The sequence below is a fragment of the Phyllopteryx taeniolatus genome, chromosome 11, assembly GCF_024500385.1.
Source record: "Phyllopteryx taeniolatus isolate TA_2022b chromosome 11, UOR_Ptae_1.2, whole genome shotgun sequence".
Lineage (NCBI taxonomy): Eukaryota > Metazoa > Chordata > Actinopteri > Syngnathiformes > Syngnathidae > Phyllopteryx > Phyllopteryx taeniolatus.
In genome coordinates this window covers 29,077,614-29,094,162 of record NC_084512.1, presented here as the reverse complement: position 1 = coordinate 29,094,162, position 16,549 = coordinate 29,077,614, and the positions used below count along the sequence as shown (strand labels likewise).

The 16,549-nt window shown below is 51.6% G+C and overlaps 2 protein-coding genes across 10 annotated transcripts in view; one reads left to right on the top strand and one right to left on the bottom strand.

The window, feature by feature from the left end:
* Positions 1–938: 938 nt before the first annotated feature.
* Positions 939–15,402, top strand: nfkb2 (nuclear factor of kappa light polypeptide gene enhancer in B-cells 2 (p49/p100)). 5 transcript variants are annotated; one of them, XM_061789891.1, is made up of 22 exons: positions 939–1,058; positions 2,754–2,793; positions 3,748–3,823; positions 4,007–4,047; positions 4,136–4,234; positions 4,886–5,037; positions 5,105–5,376; positions 5,444–5,548; positions 6,064–6,149; positions 6,229–6,367; positions 7,106–7,225; positions 7,291–7,440; positions 8,773–8,914; positions 8,996–9,110; positions 9,677–9,884; positions 10,374–10,543; positions 12,887–12,989; positions 13,061–13,215; positions 13,306–13,369; positions 13,791–13,975; positions 14,100–14,226; positions 15,130–15,402. In XM_061789891.1, the coding sequence occupies exons 2-22, from the start codon at positions 2,755–2,757 to the stop codon at positions 15,198–15,200; spliced, it is 2,619 nt and encodes an 872-aa protein (XP_061645875.1). In that variant the 5' UTR covers positions 939–1,058; position 2,754; the 3' UTR covers positions 15,201–15,402. The 5 variants fall into 5 exon arrangements, with proteins under 5 accessions (XP_061645875.1, XP_061645877.1, XP_061645878.1 ...); XM_061789893.1 differs by lacking the exon at positions 7,291–7,440; XM_061789894.1 differs by lacking the exon at positions 14,100–14,226.
* LOC133485709 (PH and SEC7 domain-containing protein 1-like) overlaps positions 11,288–16,549 on the bottom strand; it is a 34,795-nt gene continuing 29,533 nt past the window's right edge. For all 5 annotated transcript variants that reach the window (XM_061789876.1, XM_061789877.1, XM_061789879.1 and 2 more), the window contains one exon: positions 11,288–15,940. In XM_061789876.1, coding sequence (XP_061645860.1) covers positions 15,656–15,940 — 285 coding nt within the window. In that variant the 3' untranslated portion in view covers positions 11,288–15,655. The remainder of the gene's footprint in view (positions 15,941–16,549) is intronic.

Below are 16,549 nucleotides of genomic sequence, written 5' to 3'. Positions count from 1 at the left end.
AAATTCATTGCATTTTTTCCAATCTGATGCGGGGGAGTTTGTGAGATTCTTACTAATGAGTCCAATAGACAGTGTTGCTGTCTAACCCTGGCTGAAAAAGACTGGTTGTCGTAAATTTGGAGTTTCGTCTTTCTCCAATTACATTCTGCTTTCCTGCACTTGGATTTCAAGGTCCTTACCATCATAGTGCTCCTCCACGCTGTTTTAGGATGGCTCAAGGTTGGCTTGGTTTTATTAACAGCAGCAGCATCCATGTCATTTGAGATTTTCCAGGTGAACCTATCCAAAAGTAGTAGTAGTAGTATGACCCCCTCTTGGCGGCCACGCCTTTTCTATCCTATTAATGACGTCAGCAGTTTGAAGACCTGACCTATGAATTGTGCTGTACTTTAAAAAAAAAAAAAGAAAAGAAAAGATTGTGCTCTCCTCTTCAGACAAACACAACTAATACAAACTCAATTTATTATAAGCTTACACTTGTTTCGGTATTATTAACGTTCGTTTTTCAAGACGTGCCGAATGAACGCTTTTATTTTTTCCCCTCTGGGCGCAGAGCTTCCGGCTGGGCGGAGCTTTAGCTTGTGCACCAATCAGCGCTCGGGACTCGGGCCGGAATTCCCCGCCATCTGCGGGGAATTCCGCTCAGGCTGACAGGCTGGCGGTTGCCATGACCACGCCGCTTCTTCCGTCTGACTGTATTGGTTACCGCGAGCTGAGCTTCCGCTCAAGGAACTTTCCTTTCAAGATAAAATCAAATGACTCAAAGCATTGAGGCTTCGTCGCTATGAAATCTTTTTATCAAAATCGTTGATGGTGCTTTTTAGGGATTTTTTTCAATGATAACTGAAACAATAAATAATGTTTTTTTTTTGGGGGGGGGGGGACTAAACCGCGTCGAGTAGGGCGACGACAAACGTTTTAGTCTCTCCTACGCTTGTTTTGAAAGTACTTACAGGAAGTAGATCTGGTTCGTTTCCTGCTGTGTTTTCGACTTGAGACACTTTGGTCGTTTGGGCTTTTCGCAGTTTCAGCAACGACTCACACATCAGCAAATGCAGGTAAACGAACTATTTTATCATCTCATCTATATTACTCATCGATTGAGTGAGCAATCATCATCTTTATAAAAAGAAGATGAATAGGAGAATAACTTGGACATATGACCGAACGAACTCATCAGTGACTCATTTGTCAAGAAGCGATCAATAAATTATTGTTGATAGCTCAGCAACAAGCCGAAAAAAATGGATTGGGGTCCACGAGGGGAGAGGTGTGTGTGTGTGTGTGTGTGTGTGTGTGTCTCTGGCCCTCGTCCTCGCGAGGCTCGCCAGCCAATCGCAGACCGTCAGCTCACAAATCGATCCTATTAGTCAGTCCGTTCAATATTGACAAACGATTGACCAACTTTGACTTTTAAAGAATATTGCCAGCTGTGACAATATAAGCGCTGAACCAACCAAAACGAGAGAATACACTCTCTTCTTTCACTAGAAGAAAAAGTTGATTTCTATTTTTTTCCATTCCTAGTTTTACCAAAACCACAATTTTTGGAGTGAAATTAGCGAAAACGAGTTTATTTTTTTTTGTGGGGGGAAAAAATGACAAGCAGAACAGCGACTTAAAGCTAATATTCTTTGCTTTTGTGACACCTCAAACTATAAAACTTGGAGTAGTTTTCAAAGTTGAATTTCGCAGTGAGACGAGCTGAGCGAGACCCTCTTCCATGCCGACCCCTCAGAAAATGACAAATATGACAAATATATTCATTGGTGGCAGTAAAAGGTTAGAATGCACTTTCCGAAAGAGTTTCAGGGCCAATATGCAGTTTCCAAACTGCGAGCGCTATTTGAACGGAGCCTCATTTCAGCCTCAACGGGGACGGCAAAAAAGAAGCAGGAAGGCCGCCGGCGCCCATTCGTTACGAGAAACGTTGTGTTTTGGGGAATGTGCAATCCATGAAAAATCTGAGACCAGATCAGATCAACCTACCCGACGACTCGGTGAGAACCGGTCAACGTGGCGGACGCCACCCGTGACTGCTGTACATGTTTAGTCTGGATTCGAGAATCCATCTGCAGTCGTGTCTCCTTCGTGTGCGAATGATTGACAGACTATTCGGTCACAGCTGCTGTCACTACACTCTCTGATTGGCTATTCTTGTCCTGCCGTGTCTGGTTGTAAAATAATAATTTAAAGGAAATTAGATGGGGCCAGCGGCACGGTGAGCAACCGCTTCTGAGGTTGCGGGTTCAAATCCCCGGCCTCTCCTGTGTGGAGTTTGCACTAATAAGTAAAAAATAGTCCTAGCGAAACATTTGAATAGGCTTGTTCTTTTGAAAATCAACCATTGAAATGCCTCCTTGAGGAAAGAAGGCGAGGTCACTCTTGCAGATTCCGTCCTGGATTCAGAAACGGCCGAAAGCGTACGTCGCTTGATGTCGACAGCAAATGTCCCACGTTAGCGCTTGAAAACATCTTTAAATGTCGCCATTTAAAGTTGCTTCAGGTGCTCTCGCACCTGAACCGGAAGGAAGCGCATTTTTGGGGCGCTCCGGCACCCGCACAAGATGGGCCAGAAAGGCCTTTGCCCGTTGAAACCGTGGCGCGACCTTCCTCAAACATACGACGGCCCGCCGGAACAGTGAGGATGAGGATGATGAAGATGAATGGTGGGGCGATGCCAGGAAGCAAACGTCGTCATGTGAAAGTCAAACTTGGTTTCTCTTTCTCTACTCTCACGCGCACACACGCAGGATGACGGAAGCTCAGTTGATCAACGGCTACGACAACGACGTGAGTCTTCATCTTTTCGTTTGACTAACCACTGTTCCGACATGCTAATGTCACGTCAATAGTTGCTAATATTGCATGTTGATGAGCATTTTGCTTTCTTCGCATATCAAACATGATTGTTAGCGCGCTGCTGCTGTTGCATGTCGATTAGCATACTGCTAATGTAACGTGATTGCTAGCGTCTCGCTGATGTTGCATGTCGATTAGCATGCCGCTAATGTAACAGGATTGTTAGCGCCTCGCTGATGTTGCATGTCGGTTAGCACGCCGCTATGGTAACATGTTGGTTAGCATGTTGCTAATGTAACAGGATTATTAGCGCCTCGCTGACGTTGCATGTCGATTAGCACGCCGCTAATGTAAAGGCTTCTTGCACTGACGTCGCTGCGGCTATCCCGCGTGCAGTTTGCCGTCATACTCGAGCACAACCCACGCGCGCACTTTTGAAAATGTACTGCAGTTCTCCTCCGAGTCGGGGGTGTCGCTACGGCTGCTCTTGGCTAGGACACCACAGGGCGGAGTTTCCTCTGCATTTTTGGGCCATTTTCGGTAGCCGTTTTTTTTTTCCTATCCTTTTCGGAACAAAGAAGCAACAACAATGGCGACCGTGGAACAATTGGACCTAGATGACGAGATGATATGTTTAATGATGCTGCAAAATTGATTAAGAAGGCGGCGGCGGCGCAGATGCTACGTAGAACCGAGGGGCACGCCGAGTACGTCATCGCAGCATGTGACTAAAACGGACCAATCACGAGAGATCTCCGCGGCGTTCTACACGCAGCAACAATTTTTGTGAAGCGACTCATAGGGGCCGCGCGGCCCTATGCGTGGGTCACGTGACGCGATGCGAGCGCGGGAGAATAAAGAGGCCTTAACATGTTGGCTAATGTTGCATATTGATTAGTTAGTTGTTGATGGCTAACCCGACGTGCGGTGTGTTGCATGGCTCAGTTCCAGTTCAACTTGACGCCGTACGAATACATTCCTCCCGTGGACGTGAAGACTGAAGCGTACATACCTGAGACAGGTACTGTCGTCTCACTGCGATGACCTCATTGCTCGCTGACTCGCCGAGATGTACATTTTCTTCTTGTGGCCGTTTGCCGCCATACTTGAGATTCCTCGTGTCTTGTAACATGCTTGGCCAATGAAGCCGATTCTGATCATTGGCGATGACGGCTCTACTAACTTCTTTGCGTTTGTATTGCAGCACATGGCCCTTACATACAAATCATCGAGGAGCCCAAACAGGTGACGAGCTAACAGCGGTATGTTGCTGTTCAAACAGGAAGTCGAGCAGCTGTTACTGACAAGCTTCTTCTTCTTCGTGTTTTGCCAGCGCGGCTTTCGCTTTCGTTATGAGTGCGAGGGCCCGTCGCACGGCGGTCTGCCGGGAGCCTCCAGTGAGAAAAACAGAAGGACGTACCCCACTGTCAAGGTGACCCCCACGCTCGCACGCACGCGCCCTCTGATGCGGGGCTCCAGACGGCCCCCGTATGGGGGCTCCTCAAATTTGAGACATCATCTACTAACGCCTGCGCCACCAGCACATTTTCAGATAGGGTTTTTTTTTTTTGTTGAAATTCTGATTAAATGCTGTATTTTGTGCTACCACACAATAATGCACAAATGAACTGGTTTGCCAACCGACATCCATTTGGGAAAAGCAATCGAGATCAGTTTCTCATTTACAACGGCCACCTAAAGGCAATGTAGGCTCAAGTGTCACGCCCGAGGGTATGACACTTCGACAGCAGCCGGTCGGAGCCGGGGGTTCAACCGCCGACCCTCGGGTCGTCGCCCGCCGGTTCAACCGACTTGAGCCACAGTCACGGGTCTCGGGGCGGTCACGGGTCAATCTACGGCTTGCGCACAACTCTCGTAATCGATGAACAACGGCGGAGAGGACGACCGGCGCTTAACTTGCTCCCCAGTCGAGCTTGTGTGACAAATCCTGAGAATGAGTCAGACTGGGTCGCGAGGAAACCTTCGCAACTTCGCAAATTTGAAGTGGGAAAGTTAGTCCGGAGCCCTGCGCTCAAGGCTTTTGATGACATCCTAGCTTACTTGGTGTGCGTGTGCGTGTCAGATCAACAACTACGTGGGCCACGCGCGTGTGGAGGTTCAGCTGGTGACCCACACGGATCCGCCGCGCGTGCACGCGCACAGCCTGGTGGGACGCCACTGCAACGAGAACGGAACGTGCACCCTGGACGTGGGACCCGACGACCTGACCGCCTCGTCAGTACCTTCTGTGCCGTCTTTTTGGACGTCCTTGCTGCGTTTGTCTTGACGGCGCCCGGTGTAGTTTCAGCAACCTGGGCATCCTCCACGTGACCAAGAAGGGTGTGACGGACGTCCTGACGCGGAGACTGCGAGACGAGTGGCGTCGGCGTCCGGGAGGCTCCGCCCGGCCCACGGCGACCGAGGAGAGCGCGCTGGTCAAGGAGGCCAAGGAGCTGTCCAAGATGGTGGACCTCAACATCGTCAGGCTCAAGTTCACCGCCTTCCTCAAGGACAGCAACGGAGGATTCACGAGAGCTCTCCGGGCCGTGGTGTCCAACGCCATCTACGACAGCAGTGGGTCTCGCCGGCGTGCCGCCTCCGGCCGTTCGCTCGATCACGCGTCTCTTTCTTTCCCCGGCAGAATCTCCCAACGCGTCCAACCTGAAGATCTCCCGCATGGACAAGACGTGCGGATCGGTGCTGGGAGGAGACGAGATCTTCCTGCTCTGCGACAAAGTCCAGAAAGGTGCGTCATTGGATTGTAGGTTTCTCGGGGACTGGAATGATGGTGGCGCATTTGAAACAGCATGGTACTTCGCGCAGTTCCAGAGATCTATTGAAGATCTGAGTGAAGACTGGAGCGAATCCAATGATAACATGCCTCGTTTTTTCATGGATTTTCGCTATCCTGCGCCAAAAGCGGGGCTCCACTGTGATGCACGTCCCTAAAATCCCAAATATTTGGAAATGAAATTTGTGGGCAGAATTGGAGACGAGACGTGCGCAAACATTTTGCCGACAGTCTTCTGGCGTGAAGCAAAGTCAAGCGCTTTCTCAATTGGGAGGAGAAGGCTTAACGTCCATCAAATCCGAAATACCGGTCGATATTTTCAGAGGTTTTTAGGGGTCGGACATTTTGGTGGTAATTGCCAACAGTTTTGTGACATTTACGTTAAGCGTTACAGACGGTCCCCGATGGTCCGGCGGCGGGCTTCGTTCGGCGCACTCACCCCGAACGCCCCGCGGTGCTTTTTGCCGCAGACGACATCGACGTGCGCTTCTACGAGGACGAGGACGGCGGCTGGGAGGCGTACGGCGACTTCGCTCCGACCGACGTCCACAAGCAGGCGAGTCGAACGGGCGCTTCCTCCGGCCGCGCGTGCCGAGCGCCGACGTGCGCTAACGGGCGCGCCCTTCCCCCCTCAGTACGCCATCGTGTTCAAAACGCCGCCGTACCACAGCGCCGAGATCGAGCGTCCCGTCACCGTCTTCCTCCAGCTCAAGCGGAAAAAGGCGGGAGACTGCAGCGACCCCAAACACTTCACGTACATTCCGCACGTTCAAGGTCAGATGGCCTTCCTTTGTCTTCATCTTCCTCCTCCTCTACTTCATCGGCTGCGGTTGGCATTTTGTTTGGTGACTTAACAAATGTCGAGTTGACTCAGTAAGACTTTTTTCTGCAGCATATGCGAGTCATCGGTGGCACTTTCAAACCCTTTAGGCGATAACGCGAAGCGTATCAGATGCGCGGGCGAGGAAGCGCACCACACGGACCGCTCAAAAATCATCCGCCACGCATCGAACGGCGATATGGCCGGGGATTACGGTGTCAAAGACAAAGAGGGCGCACGGACGAGGGCCCGACCCGTCGGGACTTTTGGAGGCCGGTTCGCCGGATTTGGAAGAGGAACGTTCCCGAATGATGAATTGAGAAAATCTATCGCGAATAAAATGACTTTGCTTGTGAATTACAGGCAGAACATTTGCCATCCCTTGTCCTTTACTATTTGCTGAAAGTGCAAAAACATGCAAAAGATTTGGGCCATCAATGTCCGCAGCATATCGAGCGCACTTACTGGCAGCACAATGCCCGCCAACCTTAAATCCTCCGTTATTTCCCTTGCCCTGAAGTGAGGCGCGTGTCAAAATGTGGCATCTGCCGCAGTTGCGTTTGAAATATTTTCGATGTTTGCTTTTTTCCCGCCTTCTTATGAGCTGGAAATTGTAACATTTGCTGTCTTCACCTTCCACCCTTTGAAAATCAAATCTTCCTCTTTCCTTTTCTTGTTGCGGTCTCGTTCAGACAAAGAGGAGGTGCTGAGGAAGAAACAAAAGCCCCTCCCCCACTACGAGCCCTGGCGAGGAGGAGGAGGAGGAGGAGCCGGCGGCGGCGGCTTTGGAGGGGGAGGAGCTACAAGTGAAGGTGAGGCTAATTCTAACAGTCAAGACTGACGCTAAAGCTAACCGTTGCCGCTTTGCGTCTTGGAGGTTTTCACTTCAGCCAGCAAATGAACGGCGCGGCGGGTGGAGGAGGAGGAGGGGGCGGAGTCTTCTATTCCGGAAGCAGCGGCAGCTTTGGAGGGGGCGGGGTCCACATGTCAGGCTCCGCCCTCCAGCGCAGGCAACTGGCCGTTATCGGTACGATATCGTTCACGTGTTGTTGCCCGGAAGTCACGTGACAGCATGTGCCCCGCCCACCCAAAACTTGCCTTAACCAACCCTACGGACTTAAACCTCAAATGAATTGGACCAAAAAAAAAAAAAAAGAGCAATTAACGACTTGATTTCAATGTCCACGCATTGCCTTTGATGGGAATGTCGACCTCTCCATCATGGCCGCCACGTAGTCCATACGCCGCAGTGCGCCGGCGTGTGTCGTCAAACAAAAGCGCATTGTAGTGTTAATACTTTGACTGGGAACGGTGTTGTTTTGTCGATCCCCTTTTTTTGCCAGTGCGTCAAAGTGCGGTGTTAGTTTTGTTGTGTCGTTCTCAGAGCACATCTGAGGTGTTCATCACTCAGCGGGGATCTGCAGGATGGTTTTTTGTTGGTGGGCATCACACTCAAAGTCTGCTCACACACACACACACACACGTCCTCTGTGACATTTTCTGGATTTCTGCAAATTCATCCAGTTTGAGAGTTGCACTTCTCTCTTAAGACGGTATCACCTCAGACATCAATCAGTTCCACGTGCAGCTCCCGTGGCGCTGTTTCAGGCTCTCGCGTGACCGAATCTCGGAAGGCAGTTTGTCAGATAAAGGTGTTTGGCCGAGCCCGCAAGCTCGATTTGGACCGCTGAGCCGTAGCCATCGGTTCCCGCGTCGTTCGGCTGTTGGCGTCATCGGCACGCTTGGTAGAAAAGCGACGGCTGATGTTATATTCCTCGAAAACCGCAAATTAGACGTACAGCCTTTGACCGGACTTCAGTGACTTCAGTATTTAGTAGTCCATTCTATATTCAACACTCACCGTGGACTTTTCTTTGGCCCACTCATGGATGGAGGAGGGTTCAGAAGAGCCAAAGTCAAGTCAATGCGTCACTGTACCTAGTGCGCTACCCGGTGGAACCACTGGGCATTGCAGGATAAGCTCAAATGAATGCAGTCATGCTTTTAGGCAATTCTGTACCCCGTCTTTGGGCGGGCCGTAGTTTGCCCAGCCCTGCACTAGGAGCTAGCGCTAGCTCATTGAATAGCAATCAGTGGATCTGAAACCGTACATGATGTCACCATGAAGTATCTTCTGCCTTTTTTTCGGGTTAGGAAAAGCTGAGAAAAACTCCAAATCTTACCAAGAAAGTTTCTTATTTTGAGTCCAAAATAAGACGGAACTTGTTTCACTGGTTTCAAGTCAATTTGTACTTGCAATAAGGGTTGAGAAAAACACCAAAAAAACGTCCTCCCTTCGGCAACAGCACGCGTCCGTCGTCCACGCGTTGTCCCGCGTCATCATGTGTTGTTCGTTCAGCCTCCGCCCTCCAGGCCGGCGCGTCGGACGCCGCTCGTCAGGCGCGCGGCGCCCTACTTCGCTACTGCGCCGGCGGCGACGCTCGGGTCCTTCTGGAGCTGCACGGACGCCTGTGCGCCACGCGGGACGCCAGCGGAGACACGTCAGTCGCACCCCGGCCGTCGCCCCGCCCCTTCCCGCCCGCCGCTTCCTGACGTCCCGCCTCTTTCCCTTCCTCCCGCAGTCCCCTGCACCTGTCCGTCATCCATCAGCAGACGGCCGTCACCTGCCAGCTGATCGACACGTTGCTTAGCAACCGGCGGGAACGCCTGCTCGACGTCGCCAATCATCAGCAGCAGGTCGCTCGCTAGCGTGCTAAATGTGCCGGCGCAAAGGTCACGTGACCACGTATGACAAGATAACCGAATGAAATGAAAAATGTTGCAATCATTGTAATCCGTCACATTACTGGGACGACACGTTAGAATTTGAGTTCGAGTTTCCCTCCTCCTGAAGCGGATGCTTGCGATTGGCTCTCTCAGTTTGACCTAGACGCAATCTGAGATTTTGAAAAAGTTTGACTCATAGTTGCACTTTTGAACACCGAAAACAACCTTTGACCTTTGACCTTGTTTTTATGCCACACGCACTTCTGTGGGTTGTCATGGGAAGCGATCTTGTCTAAATTGCGGACATTTGCCATTAGGTCCACATGCTATGATGTCTCCCTTAACCTCCAAAGGTCCTGTTGAAGGATTCATTCAAAATTAGGAAACAAAATCAAATGATCGATTACTTTGAAATGGTTGCACTACTAGAAAGTCCTCTTCCCAACACCGCTTGTGAATGAATCACGTGACAGGCCGAACGAGTGATGAAAACGCCGTCACGTATGTAACACGCGTGTCATTCATGTGACCGTCAGACGGCGCTGCACCTGGCGGCGCTGACGCGTCAGGCGTCTGCGGTGGAGGCGCTGATGAGGGCGGGGGCGGACCCCGGCCTGCGGGACAAAGACGGCCGCTGCCCGCTGCACCTGGCGGCGCTGGGCGGCGACGCGGCCACGCTGCGCGCCGCGCTGGCCCACCTGGGGGAAGGACACGCCCACGTCTTGAACACGGCCGATTACCACGGTGAGTGGGCCGAGACCTGAAAAGGGGTTATCGCGCGTCGTCAACGTGGCGTTCGCGTGTCGTCGTGCCGTGCGTCATTTCCACGTCGTCACGTGTCGTAACGTGTCGTCACGTCAAGCCGTTGTTCGACGTGTCGCCGGGGTTCTTCGGATGTCGCCACGTGTCATTCAGGAGGCCTCGTATCTTGATCACGTCAAATAGCCTCGGCACGTCACGTTCTTCGCACGTCTGGTTCACGTGGCGGCACGTGTCTCGTTCCCACAATGTCGTTCCTCGTTTTTTCACGTTTCGCCGTGTGTCATTTATGCTCATTGATGCGTCGTCACCATGTGTAACTCACGTGGCGTCATTTCTCGTTCGTGTGTCAAACCGTGTCGTCGCGCGTCAACGTGTTGTTCACCCGAGTCGTCACGCCGTCACGGTCACGTTCGCGCCTCGCGTCGTACGCGCACGCGTTGTCGCCGTGTGTCATTTGCGTGTCGCCTTCAGGTTTGGTCCCGCTTCACCTGGCGGTCCGTCGCGACGGGCATCGCTGTCTGCGCCTGCTGGTGGAGAGCGGCGCTAAGGTCAACGCCCCCGAGCTGAAGGGCGGACACACGGCTCTGCACATGGCCGTCCGCCAAAACCTTCTCAAGGTCGCCTGCACGCTGGTCACCGAGGTACGTGCGCGAAATCCCGTCGGCAAAGACCGCTCTCGGGATTTTCGTCGCTGATCTGTAACTCCGTGAACGTGATGATAAGGAATACCTTCAATTCATGTTTACGAACCGCCGGCCCCCTCGTAACGACCCGATATTGCAGCCTCAAGTATTGGCCAATAGCAATTCGCTCCCAGGCGTCCATGTTAACATGGGTATTTGAATTCAACAGCCGTCAATGGCACCGAATCAGTTAATCCGATAGCATATCAGCACAAATCATACATACTTTTATGACTTATTTTGTAGTATGAAAATAACTGGCCCACTTATCATAAACTAAGCGTTGACATCAAGTTTAACCATAAACATGAGAACGTTAGGGCTGCAGCTATCGAGTAGTTTACGTTTCCGGTACCCTACTGAAATTGTCATCGAATAATCAAGTATTTGGATGAATTCTATTTTTGGTTGGTTAAAGAGCAATAAGACTGGGGAACAATTTGAAAAAACAATTCTGTTGAGTTCGATTTTTTTCTTTTTGCTGATTAAAACGCTGATTCCCCAATTTTTTTTCTAGCACGTCAAGTTTTTATTCCACAGCTTAGCCTCCGGATAAGCAAACTTCCACCGATTAGCCGAAGTGAGACTTGCCAGCCGATTACGATTGGACTTGTTTGCGCAGACTCCCAATAGGTCAGCACTATCAATATCTGCAAACAGAAAGCCAGCGTAGTAGGAATGAAGAGGATTTGTACAACATAATAGTGTGAAATAAACATTGCGGTCATGCCTGTTTATTGATTGATTGTTTCATGCCTGTCAATATTTGAAAAGTTGGATAAAATAAGTACATATCTGTTTACATACATTTTTCGGAACACGGGGATCTATTGTTCAAAAACTTGACGTGATAGAGAAAAACAGAGTTTTGAGTTCAAAATAGCTGTCAGCAAAACTGCTGTTCCCCAGGGAAATGAATACACAAGAAAAAAGAAGCTATTTGACTGAATAATTAAAGACCTTTTGGATAATCAACTATTTCTTTTCTTAAAGTGGCAGGCCCCAAAAAATGCCGTGTAAATTCGACAGACCACAGAGACGAGTAATGTCAGCGAGTCTGCCAAATTTGAGTCGATACAACAAATCGGGCTTTAAAGTTGGAATCTCAGCTCTCAAGATGCCGCGGGCGCATCGAACGGGTGCGGCAAAAGGAAGCAAACATACTGACGGGGTGACGGCTTACATGGCGTCAAATCGCGTTAGGAGGCTCGACTTCAAAACAGAACGCTCATTGTGGACCACAATCATAAAAATAAGCAAACGGCTCAACATAATGTCACGGCCGCCGAACGCGGCACGGTAGGAGGAAGCCCGGGTCGTTAGACGCTCGGCTCCGCCCCGTTCACGGGTATCAAGTTACCCACGGGGCCGTGTTGCCGCCGCTGGTGACGGTTGACAAAACTATCCGCACTGCAAAGTTGATGTCCAAAAAGTCAATGCGTCTCTTTTGTTGTCTCCTCCTCCTCCTTTGGGAGCTGCAATAACGTTAGCGAGCTGTTCTATAAATTGGGGCATTTTCGGGGTGCGGCCATCGTTAGCTTGCTAACCTTGTTATGCAAGCTGAGCACCGCCGAGGCACGACTGAGAAGCGCAGCCAAACCAAACCAAACCAAACCACGTCGCTTTGTACTCCCCGCACTCTCTCTAAGTCGTGATGTCATGGGGCTGTGCTTTAGCCCCACCCACAAAATCAGGAAAATTCAAACGATTGAAAACGATGTTTTCAGTTCGGAGCAATGGGCCGTTGGCCTTTCGCTGCCACATTTGGGACATTTTGTCTTGGCTGCGTTTAATTGGGCCTTTTTGCCATTTTCTCGCTTGTATTGTTTCATTTGAATCGGAATCGTATCATTGGAAATAGAATTGATGAGTTCAACCTGAAAGTGAATGTAAGGTTTTTTTATCCGCAATGACAATTCAAATGATATATTTTCTCCTTCAGTTGGACAAATTCAATTTCAGCAAAGTATTATGCGGGGACCGTAAGGAATAGCAGCGGATCGGCGATGCGCGGATCTCGTCTTCGGCCGATCGGCGCCTTCGTTTTTTTATGACGCCGGAAAGTCAAATCGTCTAACCCGCTCCGGTATTTCAAGCTTTCTAAGTTGCCTTCACCTTCGCGGAGTGCATCGTAAGGTCACAAAGAAAGAAATGGGCGCTTCCGTTCGACATATCCGTTGTTCGTCTTTCCGTTGTTTCCCGACGCGACGTCGTCCGGGCATCCGAGTCCGTGCCTCGGGAAACGGCGCCGCTGTTTCCAATGAAGCAATTGGAGTCGCCACTCTCTTTTGTCTTTTGCAGTTGAAGGCGGACGTGAACGCTCGCACGTTCGGAGGAAACACGCCGCTTCATCTGGCCGCCGCCGCACACGCGCACACGCTCTGCTCCGTGCTGCTTGCCGCCGGTACGCACGCACACATTGGGCACACACGCACGCAAAGAGCGAGTGATTGATGGGCGCCGTGTTGCCTTCAGGTGCGGACAAATACATGGAAAACGACGAGCCGCTGGTCTTAAGCTCCTCCTCCGACGACGACGAGGAGGAGGCGGGGGCTACGGCGCGGCCAGTCGGCAGCCGGAAGAGACGAGTGAGCGGGCACACGGCGCTGGACCTGGCCAAATGTCACAAGGTACCCGACCGACCGACCGCCTTGAAAGCAAAAGCGCGGCTGACGTCGCCGCCGCCTTGAAAGTAAAAGCGCGTTTGTGTGACGCGATAGGTCAGGAAGCTGCTGACGTCGCCGACCGCTCGTCACGTGACTGACAAGATCCAAGGCAAACGAGGTTTGTCCCAGGCTCACGTCGTTTACCCGTCGCTACGGCTCGCGTGTCTATGAGTGTGCGTGCGTGCATGTCACGTGTTGTCACGTCATGTGCGAACGCCGTGGCGCAGAGGGCAAGTGTACGCCCCGCAACCGGAATGTCGGCGGGTAGCGTGTGTCGTCGCGGTGCCCGCGAATGAAGGAGGTCGGACGTCGGCGGCCCCGATTCCGTCAGACTGCCCCCTGCGGGGCAACTGTGGCTACACGCGTCGCTGGCCGCCAGCACGTGCGACTGTGGAGTGGTTGAACAAAATTGTGAAACATCGTACAGTGTCAGAAAAAGCGCTATAAAAGTGCGATGCGTTATCATCATTATTATTATTAGGCGTCGCCGCGTGTCGTCATGCGACATCGTCATGTCGTCGTGTGACTTTTTGCGGCAGGCGGCGCGGCAGGCGGCGAGCCGCGTTGGCGCGTGGACGCGGACACGCTGGGCCACCTGGTGGAGGTTGTCCGCGACGCCGGCGTTCCGTGGGATAAGATGGCCGACAAACTGGGAATGACAACGCTGGCCAGCTTCTACCGCGACAGCCCCTCCCCCTACTACAGCCTCCTGCAACACTACCAGGTCAGGACACGCCCACTTTAGCCGCAAACATCGGCGCCGTCACCCTCATCAACTTCATCTATTATTATTATTATTGATGATGATGTCACTGTGTTTATGCGTGTGTGAATGCGTGCGCGTGTAGCTGTGCGGAGGTCCCGCCGAAGACGTCCTGGAGGCGCTGGCGTCGTTGGGCGTCGACGACGGCGTGCGCCTGCTGCGCCGCCTCCATCCCGACGACGCGCTCGCGCCGCAAGACAAACTCAGACAAGGTGAACAACGCGCTAGGTGACAAAAGGCACTATCCGACGTGTAGCTGGGCTACGGAACGCGCTCGCAGTTAGCTAGGCGTTATTGTGAATCCCATGCCTTGCTGCAATCTGATTGGCTGCTGCATGCAAGCGGGCGAGAAGGAGACGACAAACTCAAAACAATCGAGTCGCTTCGCTAACGTCCCGGCCCGATGCTGCAGCCAATCAGATGGCAGCGGGGGCGCGTCCTGTCGAGCGCTCCGGCAGGCCCCGTGGAAACGCGCCGACAAATTCAATTATTTTGAAAGTTACTTCATTGGCTAAGAATCAACGGGTCAGTTTTCCTCATCCCGACCGCTGCCGACTGTTGTTGTTGTTGTTGTTCTAACATTCCATCCATGCATCCATTTTCTGATGCGCTTCCCCCTCACGCGGCTCGCGGGCGTGCCGGAGCCCATCCCGGCTATCTTCGGGCAGCAGGCGGGGTCCGCCCTGAACCGGTCGCCAGCCAATCGCAGGGCACACATACAAACAAACAACCATTCGCACCTACGGGCAATTTAGAGTCTTCAATCAAACGAGCACGCACGTTTTGGGGACGTGGGAGGAAAGCGGAGCGCCCGGAGAAAAGCCGCGCAGGCACGGGGAGGACACGCAAACTCCACACAGGCGGGGCCGGGGATCGAACCCGGGTCCTCAGTACTGTGAGGCGGACGCTCTAACCGCCGTTTCTAACATTCCATACTGCAAAAAAGTCAAGTATGTCTGATTATTGGCGATATCGGATCAGATCGAAATCGGTATCGACCAAAATTCGAGGCAGCGATATCGGTATCGGGTCGGAAGTGAAAAGGTTGCATCGGGATGTCCTTAATTCATATTTCTAGCATTATTAAGTGTGCTTGTTTTCTTTGGTCCAATCAGAATCGACGGTGGACAGCGGCTTCAGCAGTCAGCCAATAGAAGACGAGCAGCCGCCCGCGGCCAATCAGTGAGCGGCGGGAAACGCGGCGGTCCCGTCGTGGTGACAAGGCGCTGTGATGTCACTCACAAGCTCGGAGAGTCCAAAACAAAAAAACTCTTTTGCGCTGGTGGAGAAAAAGCACGTTTCGTTCTTCTCCGGTCGTCCGTTAAGATGACAAACGACAGATTTTCGATCGACATTTCATGATGGAAATAAATATTGATGACTTTCAACTTTGTACGAAGATGATCGAGAAAAGCGTCCGCCAACACGCATGTCATGATCCCATGTTGCCTTTGTGTCCTCGATTATTTTGGGCCTCGTGACAGAGAGGAATTCTCCCGTCGCCGTGACTACAGTCCCACGCGCTGTGGCCATGTTGCCGTGGCAACAGTGTCAGATGAGGAGATTTGAGAAAGAAGAGAGAGTACCTAAAAGTGCTGGCGTCAAAGTCTGCCACGCCTCCTTTTTCCCGTGATGCTGTGCTCACGGCGCCACTTCCTGTCCGGACGGAGAGTTCTTCTTCTTCTCTCCTCCTCCTCCTCGTTTGGCGGCGCCGTCGCAGAGCAGACGCGAGGAGGCGACCTTTAAACCTTTGCCGACGCGCGTCTTCTCCTCGCCGTCCGCTTCCCGTGGCGGCGAGGGGCCGGAGCGCGCCCTCCGCGGGCCGCCGTCGCCCTCGAAGAGTCGCGCCTCGAAGGCGGCCGAGTCCTCCTCGCCGGCGGACATCTTGGCACGCAGCAGCATGGCGTACGTGCCGTAACGCGTTTTCTGGGCGGGAAGAGACGTCTCGTGATGAGGGACGAAACGCTTGGCCATATTTCATTTGATCAACGACGGCAAAGACTGAATTCCATTGTGCAATCCGATTCATTTGACTTGTATGAAGTTGTTAATTATAGCCATTTATCATTCATCAAGTCAGAATTGGTTCTTCTTTTGTTCGACTTTTACTTGTCTCACATCCTCGAATTTAACCTTTCACCATAATCATCCATTTATCTGCAAATTCCAATTCAGCCCACCCAATATATCCTCGATAACGTGAATAATTAGTCTTTCTGCCCTGGAATGAGATGAATACGACATAGGAACTAAACTACCTGGAACAAGAAAATGGGGTGCACCTTTAGATAACAAAACGGTTCCAAAGTCAGACTTTTCAAACCAAATTGTCTTTACTGTTAGGTGCATGAAAAAGAAAACATTGAAGGGGGGGGGGAGATCCCCCTCACCCCTGCAGAGAATCTTTGTGATTTTAACATCAATGAAGCAATCTGGAGGACTGAATTACAAGTACAATTAGCCCAAATTGTAGCCCATTTTCTTCAATCGCTCAAGTACATGTTGATGTACAAATGTAAGATTCAAATGAAATGT

Bases quoted from the DNA above. Each gene is read 5' to 3' on its own strand.
- nfkb2 (XM_061789891.1), top strand. From the start codon at position 2,755: ATGACGGAAGCTCAGTTGATCAACGGCTACGACAACGAC. The intron at 7,441-8,772 runs GTACGATATCGT...TTGTTCGTTCAG, and splicing joins CAGGCAACTGGCCGTTATCG to CCTCCGCCCTCCAGGCCGGC. The intron at 9,111-9,676 runs GTCGCTCGCTAG...TGTGACCGTCAG, and splicing joins TCGCCAATCATCAGCAGCAG to ACGGCGCTGCACCTGGCGGC.